The following is a 12,510-nucleotide window of genomic DNA, read 5'->3' as shown; positions in this document are numbered from 1 at the left end:
CTAAGCTGACACTCATTTGAAGATCTAAGGTTATTATTTGGAGTGTAAGGTGTACGACATTCCGAAATATAAGATGGAGCGAGATTATTTAAGGCTTTGTAAACTATAAGCAGGATTTTAAAGTCCATTCTAATTGACACATGTAACCAATGTAGTGACATCAAAACTGGAGAGATGTGCTCGGATTTTCTTTTCTTAGTTAAGATTCTAGCAGCTGCATTCTGCACTAGCTGCAATCGATTTATGTCTTTTTTGGGTAGTCCTGAGAGGAGAGCGTTACAGTAATCTAGATGACTGAAAACAAAAGCGTGGATTTAATTTCTCAGCGTCTTTCAATGATATAAGAGGTCTAACTTTTTTGCTATATTTCTTAAGTGGAAAAATGCTGTCCTAGTAATCTGATTAATATGAAATTTAAAATTCAGGTCAGAGTCAGTAGTTACCCCTAAATTCTTTACCTCCGTCTTTACTTTTAATTCTAATGCATCTAGTTTATCTATAATAATAAAAGGCAAAGCCCTTACTGACTGACTCATCACTAATTCTCCAACTTCCCATGTAGGTAGAAGGCTGAAATGTGGCAGGCTTATTCCTTACAGCTTACTTAGAAAAGTTAAGCAGGTTTCATTTCGAAATTCTACACATAACGGTCATAACGGTCGACAACATCCGCCATGTTGAACTTTCTTATTTATGGCCCCATCTTCACGAAATTTGGTAGGCGGCTTCATTGCGCTAACCAAAACCAATGTACTTACTTATTTCGATGGTATGACGCCACTGTCGGCCGCCATATTGAATTTTCCAAACGTCACTTAATTCTCCAACTTCCCGTGTAGGTAGAAGGCTAAAATTTGGCAGGCCCATTCCTTACAGCTTACTTACAAAAGTTAAGCAGGTTTCATTTCAAAATTCTCTGCATAACGGTCAACAACGTCCGCCATATTAAACTTTCTTATTCATGGCCCCATCTTCACGAAATTTGGTAGGCGGCTTCCTTGCACTAACCGAAACCAATGTACATACTTATTTCGGCGGTATGATGCCACTGTCAGCCGCCATATTGAACTTTCCAACGTCACTAATTCTCCAACTTCCCGTGTAGATAAAAGGCTGAAATTTTGTACTTATTTCGGTGGTATGATGCCACTGTCGGCCGCCATATTGAACTTTTCAACAGTCTTTGTTACTTATGGGCCCATCTTCAAGAAATTTGGTACACGGGTTCCCAACACTAACTGAATCCTACTTATGTACATATATATGTCCATAGACTGCACCTCGGTCACCGTGTGAGGTGGTGTTGGGTCCCCCATCCCAACGCCTCCCACGTTGTTGGCTGCCTACCTATATAAGGCCGTCTGTCGCTCCGGTCTCCTTGCTTCGCCACGGGATTCACGTCTCTCTACTGATAACTACAGCCTTTTTGTTTAATCCACGGCTTCTCCGCTGTTTTATTGTTTGTTTATTACAATTATAGTTATTGTGTAGATATTTTAGACTTACTTTACATTGCTCAGGTACCCATTTCCTTTATCGTTCCAACCCCCATTACCATGTCTATCGAGATGATCACTATCGATCAAACTGTCACTTACCGAGTGGTTTTCATGCCCGGAGATGGCACCTACCTTTTCCATTCTCTGTGTTACATATTGCACGGCCATATCAGGCTCACTCTTGATATCTGGAGGAACATTCTATCTTATGTATTGTATGACTGGGACAGGTTCAAGGTGTGGACTGATGACGGTACAGGAGATAATTATAGTACACAGGAGCACTATAAGAGTGAAATGCTTAAGCCCTTCACCTATGGTTCTGCATGTGAGTTGATGGCTGCCGCTGAATTGTTCGGTTGTCGCTTTCAAGTGTACCGAAATGGCCAAATATTTTACACCTTTCGAAACCGCCAATGCCTCTTAAACATCTTAGATTGACAGGTGACGATTTCAGTAGTGGACACTTTGATGTTTATGAATGTTTAAACTCTCAAAAGCTGGATGTGAAGTTATCAATGAAACCGGTTGTATACTTACAATGCTTGACAGATGCCGAATGTCTCTTCAACACAAGTCCTACAAATACTGTCGTAATTGAAACAAACCATGAAACTCAAACCAATTATGACAGTAGCAATCCAAGCTGTGAGATTTGAGACAAGATTACTGTTCACATGGCCAACTGTAAGTTACATGCTCAAGAGTAAGCTCAGCGCACAGCTCGGTCATGTTACAACCGGTGGGCCGAACTGACAACATGGTATACAAAGAGATCCTTAACAAATAATTATTGGCATAGTTTCCCTCAGTTTAAAAAGGTTTAATTTTCTTCTTAATAAAAATTTTAATGCAGTACTTCGCCGCTGCGAAACGCTAGTATACAGTGGTGTGAAAAACTATTTGCCCCCTTCCTGATTTCTTATTCTTTTGCATGTTTGTCACACAAAATGTTTCTGATCATCAAACACATTTAACCATTAGTCAAATATAACACAAGTAAACACAAAATGCAGTTTTTAAATGATGGTTTTTATTATTTAGGGAGAAAAAAAATCCAAACCTACATGGCCCTGTGTGAAAAAGTAATTGCCCCTTGCTAAAAATAACCTAACTGTGGTGTATCACACCTGAGTTCAATTTCCGTAGCCACCCCCAGGCCTGATTACTGCCACACCTGTTTCAATCAAGAAATCACTTAAATAGGAGCTGCCTGACACAGAGAAGTAGACCAAAAGCACCTCAAAAGCTAGACATCATGCCAAGATCCAAAGAAATTCAGGAACAAATGAGAACAGAAGTAATTGAGATCTATCAGTCTGGTAAAGGTTATAAAGCCATTTCTAAAGCTTTGGGACTCCAGTGAACCACAGTGAGAGCCATTATCCACAAATGGCAAAAACATGGAACAATGGTGAACCTTCCCAGGAGTGGCCGGCCGACCAAAATTACCCCAAGAGCGCAGAGACGACTCATCCGAGAGGTCACAAAAGACCCCAGGACAACGTCTAAAGAACTGCAGGCCTCACTTGCCTCAATTAAGGTCAGTGTTCACGACTCCACCATAAGAAAGAGACTGGGCATGAAGCAAAAAGAACATTAGGGCTCATCTCAATTTTGCTAAGAAACATCTCAATGATTGCCAAGACTTTTGAGAAAATACCTTGTGGACTGATGAGACAAAAGTTGAACTTTTGGAAGGCAAATGTCCTGTTACATCTGGCGTAAAAGGAACACAGCATTTCAGAAAAAGAACATCATACCGACAGTAAAATATGGTGGTGGTAGTGTGATGGTCTGGGGTTGTTTTGCTGCTTCAGGACCTGGAAGGCTTGCTGTGATAGATGGAACCATGAATTCTACTGTCTACCAAGAAAAATCCTGAAGGAGAATGTCCGGCCATCTGTTTGTCAACTCAAGCTGAAGCGATCTTGGGTGCTGCAACAGGACAATGACCCATAACACACCAGCAAATCCACCTCTGAATGGCTGAAGAAAAACAAAATGAAGACTTTGGAGTGGCCTAGTCAAAGTCCTGACCTGAATCCAATTGAGATGCTATGGCATGACCTTAAAAAGGCGGTTCATGCTAGAAAACCCTCAAATAAAGCTGAATTACAACAATTCTGCAAAGATGAGTGGGCCAAAATTCCTCCAGAGCGCTGTAAAGACTCATTGCAAGTTATCGCAAACACTTGATTGCAGTTATTGCTGCTAAGGGTGGCCCAACCAGTTATTAGGTTCAGGGGGCAATTACTTTTTCACACAGGGCCATGTAGGTTTGGATTTTTTTCTCCCTAAATAATAAAAACCATTATTTAAAAACTGCATTTTGTGTTTACTTGTGTTATATTTGACTAATGGTTAAATGTGTTTGATGATCAGAAACATTTTGTGTGACAAACATGCAAAAGAATAAGAAATCAAAAAGGGGGCAAATAGTTTTTCACACCACTGTATATATATAGATAAATATATATAGATATATAGATATATATATATATATATATATATATATATATATATATATATATATGACAACAACACTCATATCAAAGACAAAACAATTACATTAACAATCATGTTAAGTTATTTTTAAAATTTTTCTTTTTCATAACTTCTTTAACACACTACTTCTCCGCTGCGAAGCATGGGTATTCTGCTAGTTGTTAATAACCTCATTATACCCATTATCGCCAATCACTAAAATTTCTGTTTTCTCGTTATTATTTTGAGAAAATTACTACTCATCCATTCAGAAACACAAGTAAGACATTGTGTCAGTGAATCAAGAGAGTCAGGGTTGTCAGGCGTTATCGATAAGTACAGTTGTGTGTCATGAGCATAGCTATGGTAGCTCACGTTATGCCCCAACATAATCAGACCTAACGGAAGCATGTAAATCGAAAAGAGCAGAGGACCCAGGATAGAGCCTTGTGGAATACCATGTAGAATATCATGGGTCTTTGAAGTATCATTACCACAACTTACAAAGAATTTTCTACCTGCCAGGTAGGATTCAAACCAATTTAAGACACTGTCACAGACGCCCACCCATTGACTAAGGCGATTTCTAAGAATATTGTGATCAATGGTATCGAATGCGGCACTTGGATCTAAGAGGATGAGAACAGATAAAAGGCCTCTGTCTGCATTTACCCGCAAGTCATTTACTACTTTATGATTGCATTTTCTGTACTGTGATTTGTTCAGAAACCCAACTGAAACTTTTCAAGAATAGTATGTTTATTGAGGTGGTTATTAAGCTGCATAATGACTGCTTTCTCTAGAATTTTACTTAAAGGCAGGTTAGAAATGGGTCTAAAATTTTCAAAAGCAAAGGACTCAAAATTATTTTTCTTGATCAGGGGTTTAACCACAGCATTCTTAAGACAGTCTGGGAAGACCCTTGTATCTAATGACGAGTTTACTATGTCAAGAATACTATCAATTAGTACGCCCTATGCTTCTTTGAAAAAAAACTTGTTGATATTGGGTTGAGGACGCAGGTGGAGGGTCTCAGTTGAGAAATTATTTTATATAAATCAGGTAAATCTATCCTGGTGAAAGAATTTAATTTGTTTAAACTGGAGTACCAGGGTTTAGGTGGTTCGGTATTGGAGAGATGCACTATATTATTTCAAATATAATACATTTTTTGATTAAAAATTACAGCAAAATTCTCAAGTTTCACTGAAAGTTTTTGGAGGGATTCCATTGAGTGACCTGGATTTAGCAGATGAACAATCGTAGAGAATAAGACTCCGGGATTACTAGCATTGTTATTTATTATTCTAGAGAAATAACAGTGCCTCTCAAGATGGACTGTGTTGTTGTATTCTGTTATTTTAACCTTCAATATTTCATAATGGGCAGTCAGTTTAGTTTTTGTGTGCATGCATGTGTTCTTGGAAAAATGGCTGCAGGAGGTCAGCTGGCTTCAAACAAATGACGCCCACACTGAAATGTGGTGCAAACTATGCCTTGAAAATCCCACTGTGGCGGATAAAAACATGTACTAAAAACTTCAATCATCCAGCTTTTGATAAGCATGCGAATAGTAGAGAGCACCAGAAAGTAGTGCAAGTGGTTGATAACATACACAGCCAGGACCAGAGGCCCAGTGGTCCAATGGACAGATGGCAAGAAAAGCTGACTGAAGAACAGCATCAAGCACTGAGTAACTTTTTTTTTGTTGGCCTTTCACATAGCGAAACTTGCACGTCCTACGTGTTCATATGAGGAGGATATTCTGCTTCTCAAGAGGCTTGGAGTTCACGTCAGGACCATTTATCATTCTCGAGAAGGGGGGCTTGGGGTGCGTATCATGCAGTGCATCGCAAAGACTACAAAGACTATAACTTCAGATTTGAGCGTCCTCTTCGATGGATCAGAAGATGTAACAAAAATGGAGCAGGAAATTGTGTACATTGTTTTCTGTGTCCAGCAACGGACAATTCATCTCAGATTTCCTTGGAACAGTGTGTTGTGTTTCCTTTATCCTTTAATTTCATTGTTTTTATTTAGTTATAAAATATGTTTCATGTAAAAGTGAAATTATTTTGATCTTACTTCTACTGTAGGACTCTTCAGACTGTGGGACCTTCCCATGCAAGAACCTATACTGTTGCTGTTTACTTTAAGGGGGAAAGGATTGGGTGTGGTAAGGGTCCAAGGTAAAGTAATGCTTATTGATTTAATACTGTACAGATTGTCTCTGAAATATATAAACAATTTGATGATAATTCAGGAAATACTTTATCTGGGAAATACCAATTACATATGTCAGTTGTTTATTATAATATCATTCCTAATAGTGTCTAACTTGACAAAAAATGACTTGGGTGCACAATATGGAAGATGGTTAGAAAATCAAGAGAATACAATAAGTGAAAGGGTCATATTTGGAAAGCTACAGTATCTAGATGTGACATGTGTTGAACAACTCTTCTTTAAGTAAACAATTCATTGATGTCAACTGGCCATTTACAGTTGCTGCCAGAAGAAGATGCTTAAAAACTACAATAAACAAATCTTCTGGAATGTTGCAAACATGATTTAGATGTTTTTTAACTAGATTATAGGGGTAGGTATGACTACGATTGAACCATCTAGCTATTTATACCATCATGGGGTTGGGAATCAGTAGAGGATTGCACACAAAAGAATCTCATTCCCACTGTGGAGCATGGTAGTTGATTATTAATATTATGAGGCTGTTCTGTTGTGACCAGTAATGGTACCATAAGATTAATGGACAATATAGTCAGTTTCAGGAAATTAGGTCCAAATGCGTAATTTCTTATATCCATTAGCTCCAAGTTAGTCAGTGGTGGACCTTCTAGTTTCTAATAATAAAAAATTGTTAACATGAAACAAATGTCCATCTGAGAACCTAAACTGTAATCTAATTGAAAATCAATCTGTGGTCTGTAAATTGAAGAAAACTATCTGTAAAAGTAGACTTATTTATGTTAATATATACATTCAGTATATATTAGTTGGACGTTTTCTATCTTCATTATACATTATACTAAATGGCTTTATGCTGATATTTGCACCATGTAGGTGATCCAGTAATTTGAACAAGTATGATAAAAATTACTTTTTTTTTATATTGAAATAATTTTATTTGGATAGCATCCTATAGTTTATTGTTTTGAGACAAAAAGTAGTTGCATGTACTGTTTATTTTATTTGCCTTCTTTTGATAGTCTTTAAGGTTCTCACTAGTATTTTAGTTCACTTCCTGTTGTTTTTTGTATGTTTTGTATTCATTCAGCGTACATAATATATAAACATATATATAATATATTAACATATGCATATGTTAACAGTTAATTGATGTGTTGATTATATATTTTATCAGAAAGCATTGACATGTGCAACTATGATCATTACATAGTAGGCTGTTTCATAAAGTGTCTTTCCTCTTACAACAGCATTCAGCAGGCTGAAATGGGAGCTGCAATGGATGCACTTGAAAAATGTAAGTGATCTAATAAAACAGTGAAAAACTAATTTTGAATATACTGCAAACCAAAGTTAAATTTAGAGTGGCTTCCAAAATTATACAAAATTAAGTCCTGTAATTCTATTCAGACATGTTTTTGTCATCTAAACTTTCTTTTGTAATTGGACACCCAGAACTTGTCATATAGTAAATGTAGAAAAGCTGAAAATTATTTGAAAATGAATGCAGTATTCTGCCAATGTGCATTGCCAAGCTCAGTGTAGTGTTACTGCTTACCTATATTGCAGGCATCCAGTGTCCAGGGTTCAAATCCCACACCCAGTCATTGTCCTTGTGGAGTTTACATGTTCTTTCCCTGTCTACATTAGTTTTCCTCCCAATAGTCTGTTTTTTCCCCACCACATCCTCAAAGGCATACAGTACCTCTGAGGTTAAAATGTACTATGCCATGTTGGTTTGGTGCAGAGGTGCGTAGTAACAAGTTACATTTACTCCGTTACATTTACTTGTGTAACTTTTTAAAAAATTTGTACTTCTAAGAGTAGTTTTACTCCACCATACTTTTTACTTTTACTTGAGTACATTTGTGAAGAAGAAACGCTACTCTTACTCCGCTACATTGGGCAGCACTCGACTCGTTACTTTTTTCCATTTACACATTACACTATATTTTTGCCAGAGAGAAGTCACCATTGGATCTACTGCATGACTGTTTCACCAATCGGACTTCGCAACAATAATCACATGCCTCCATTTCACCAATCAGACGTAGCTATTTAGTCACATGACCACACACAAACTTCTTGCGTCTTGCAGCCTGTGAGAGACTTTGTAGTCATGTGGGTCTCCTCTTCACTGCTAAACGGTCACAGCTTCAGTGTAAGAACCTTGAGTGCCAACTCCTGCTGAAGCTTAACCATCACTTCACTGAGTGAAGAACTAGTACGTTTTAACTAAACATGCACAGAAAGTCATGGTAAAGTGAGACTTCTCATATGTGCACAAGCTGCCTTGTTCTAATGTTATTTTCTATCAGCTGTGCTGTTTGGAGGGCAAATGTGTGACGATGCTTGTCCCCTACAGACGCCCTCTTCCCACATGAGAGTCTGCTTAACCCACACCGTCAATAGTTATGACCGAGATGAGCTGACACATGAGGATAATTCACTGATGAGGCCAGAGGATGGTGGAAAAAGTGCTCAAGTGCTTTTATTAAAAAATAGTCAAAACAAAAGTAAAATCAACAAAAGTGTCAATGGTGCAGTGTTCTAAAAAACAGTATGTATATAAATCCATAAAAATCATTGTGAAAAGTAAGGATAAAAAAAATCAATAAATAAATCCAAGGTTAAAATGCAGACCAACTCCTCCTGATCTCAGCTCACCTCCTTCTCATTCACCTGGCTCACCAATTGCTCACGTAGCCAGCGGAGACTCGGCAGCCACGAGCTCAGTTTGGCCAACCTCCATCTTGGCTGCATCCAGGCATCACGGCCAGACCGTCTGAGGTCGGCTCACGTGGTCGTATCTCGGAAGCCTAGGGAGGGCACCTGCCTTGCTCGCCACACTCCACCCAAATGTTCAGTGGGGCAAACTAGCCCCTAGAGCGCCACAGCTAATTCTCTTTCATGGGGCCCTAGTTCACACTGCTTCCTCCCTCCAGGTGGCCAGATTGTTGTTCCCAAGCCTGCCTTTCATGTCCTTTAACCTCTTTTCTTTTTTCCTTTTCTTTGATTCCCGCTTCTTTTTTTTGTGCTGACCCGTATATATATATATACTCCCGTCTCTGTGGGCCTTAATCACACGCCGCAGGAAGCCAATGAAGCAATTGAGAATGATTCGCTCCAACTACCTCATTAACTCCCTGTGGTCATGCAATTGCGCCCACAGAGAGTGAGACGGCTTTATGGATTTGAAACTGGCCTTTTTTTGAAACCGCAGACCCGCTACACCCCAAAGTGAATATACAGTATTATACTGTCAGTGTACAGTATATCTTGTCACTGTAAGTAGTTCAAACATACATGTTACCTACTGTAGGTTTTGGCTTCAAAAGCTTTGTTGTGAAAAACTGAGATTTGCAACTTTGCGTTATTTGTGAATCTTTATTTTTTAAAGATGTAGTTTATTTTTACTCATTTTCTTATTTTATTATTTGGAAATGGCAGAATTTGCACATTATTTTATATTTTTGTCTATCTTTATTACAGCATTTCTAAAAAAATAAATCATCTATTTATTATGTTCAAACAGTTACTCAGTACTTGAGTACGCTACTCTTACTTGAGTATAATTTTTGGCTACTCTACCCACCTCTGGTTTGGTGTGAATATGAGCATGAGTGTGTGAGTGTGTGAGTGTGTGTGTGTGTGAGTGAGTGGGCCCTGTGATGAACTGACACCTTGTCTAGAGTCATCTCCTACCTTGCACCCAGTGCTGTCTAGATAGGCTTCAGCACTTGGTAACCCTAAGTTGAATTAAGCAGGTTTAAAAATATTCTGTGTTATGTTACACATCTTTCTGTATTACAGTAAGTGCCTAATAATCTCATCAATCTGTTACTGCTTATTCTTTTTCATTTTTAAAAGTAACAGCTCTAAAGCAAGTTGTTAAATGTTTTCTGGTAGAGGTGTTCGGCATAAAGGTGTAGAGTTTTGTTACTTAAAAATAAAATGTCATTAAAATTTTTGAAAACAATTCTGTATGTTTATAGATTCACCATTGTAATAAAATATGCCTTTTTGCAGAATGAAATCCTCTTACTCTAGCCCAGTAAATTAAACACTTTTGAAAAAGTAAAGGTAACCTTTTTATAGTTTTTTATTTGCCACATCCATTACCAGGTGAAAAATCTTTCTGCATGTAGGCCTGCTGCTTTTTATTACCACACAGTTATTTAAAAACATTTTTGTATTCGAGTACTAGCAAATTTTCTCTAAATGTCTGATGTGGATATGGAACTACCTTTGTCATCCTGTTGTATTGAATGGTCCTCTTGTGTGTGTTTTTTGGTCCATGACACATATTTTATGAATCAAAAGAGTGTTTAATTCTCTACATATCGTATTTGGTATAAATTTTAAATGTGGTATGCAAAAATGATTGTTTTAGATGGATATTTCTTTCTGGAAAAAATGCTATCTAGTATTTTTCCCTTTATTAATCTAAAACATTTGTTCTTAGATAACTTTCCTCAGATGGCTCATCAGAAGCGCTTCATTGAGCGGAAGTATAGACAAGAGCTGAAAGAAATGAGACGAGAACGGGAACTTCAGGAGAAAGAATCGGATGAAACAGAAGATAGGAAGTAGTAGTTAGATGTATAAAAATGTATATCCTGTAAGGACTAGACTATTTATACAAAATTGTCCTTCAAGACTTTTTTTTTTTTTTCTTTTACCAGAATTGTAAATCATGATCTTGGCAACAGTAGCATTTCTTTGTGTTCTTATATTTGTATTGTGTTTTATTGACATTTTTAGTCTTTCATCTTAGTTATTTTTAATTTTTGATTTTTTTTAATGTCTGAAATGTATAGATGCTAACTAAATAAAATATTTAAATGTATAGTTCCCAACCTTTTTTCTGTGGTAACCACCCCAACCAACCACCACTATTCTACTAACCACAAACACATTATAATCTCATACACGTGTTCAGCTGTCCGAAGAAGCAGGACTACCGGAGAAGTCGTTAAAAGAAGCAGCTCCAAGATCATTTTTCACAGACGTGGCAATTAGTGAGCACTTCAGTGGCATCTCCCAGCCAGTTTGTCCCTTTGCCCACCCCTCTCTGTGTCAGAGACAACTCATATGTCCACTATCCACCAGACCTGTGAGACTGCCTGGCGACTACACGCACAGATGGACTCTAGCAGCGAGGAGACATGTTTGATGTGTTATAGGTACTGTGTCTGCAACATCGCAGATCTGTTCTTATGCCAGCTTCTCCAGGTAGTTCGGTCCCCCTCAGACAGGTCTCGACCACCACCAGAGCTTGTCCCTCACTGGTTCAGACCCAAGTGCGCTATGCTGTTATTTCCATGGTGCATCACTATGCCATGGAGTAGTGGTTGAAAAAACACTGGTATAATTGTTCTGCCTTCAGAGTTTTATACAAGTTATTATTCCAAGCTAAATTCCAATTAACGCTTGGTTCGTATAAACCCAAGCTGAATGTTACCTCATTTGCATTTTTTAGGTTTTAAATAAATGAAAGAAAATGGAAGACACAGGAACCTTGTGTGGTATATTCTTGAATGACATTGATTATTTCATTACAATGACACTTGTAAATGAGGTGGCAGCCAACAATCAGTTTTTAATGGTGATGCATTGGAAGCTCGAAAAATGGGCAAGCATAAGTGTCAAATTAAGATGGCTAGATGACTGGGTCAGAACATCTCTAAAATGGTCTTGTTGGATGTTCAGGGTGTGCAGTGGTTAGTACCTACTCAAAATGATCCAAGGAAGGACAACTGGAGATCCAGTGACAGGATCCTGGATGACCAAAGCTTATTGGTGTGCGTGGGTACGGAAGGCTGGCTAATCCCACAGAAGAGCTACTTTAGCACAAAGTGCTGAAAAACCTAATGCTGGCCATGAGTAAAATGTGTCTGAACATACTGTGCATTGCAGATTCCTGTGAATGAGGCTGCAGACTGGTCAGAGTGTTCTATCCACCAAGTGCACCATCATGTGTGCATCAAAACTGAATCATGCAGCATTGGAAGGTGGTCTGATTAATCACATATTCTTTTAGATCTTAAAGACAGACTGGTGCATGTACATCATTTACCTGGGGAAGAGATTGCAGCAGGATGTACAATTGGAAGAAGCCAGTGATGCTTTAGGCAATGTTCTTCTGGGAAACCTTGGGTCCTGAGATTCATGTGAATGTGACAGTACTTTGACATGTACCACCTACCTATAGATTGTTTCAGACCACAGTGACCTCTGTCAGCAGAATAATGCACGCTGTCACACTGCAACAAATTATTCAGGAATGGTTTGAGGAACGTGACAAAGAGTTTAAGAT

General features: G+C 38.2%; 1 protein-coding gene across 1 annotated transcript in view; it reads left to right on the top strand.

The window, feature by feature from the left end:
* Positions 1 to 10,949, top strand: part of drosha (drosha ribonuclease III) — a 149,438-nt gene extending 138,489 nt beyond the window's left edge. The window contains exons 30-32 of the mRNA XM_039753150.1: positions 6,083 to 6,175; positions 7,442 to 7,488; positions 10,657 to 10,949. Of these exons, the coding sequence (XP_039609084.1) occupies positions 6,083 to 6,175; positions 7,442 to 7,488; positions 10,657 to 10,784 (268 nt within the window). The 3' untranslated portion in view covers positions 10,785 to 10,949. The remainder of the gene's footprint in view (positions 1 to 6,082; positions 6,176 to 7,441; positions 7,489 to 10,656) is intronic.
* The last annotated feature ends 1,561 nt before the right edge of the window (positions 10,950 to 12,510 follow it).

The sequence above is a fragment of the Polypterus senegalus genome, chromosome 5, assembly GCF_016835505.1.
Source record: "Polypterus senegalus isolate Bchr_013 chromosome 5, ASM1683550v1, whole genome shotgun sequence".
Lineage (NCBI taxonomy): Eukaryota > Metazoa > Chordata > Cladistia > Polypteriformes > Polypteridae > Polypterus > Polypterus senegalus.
Note: the sequence above shows the minus strand (reverse complement) of the source record. Positions and strands in the feature narration are given on the sequence as shown.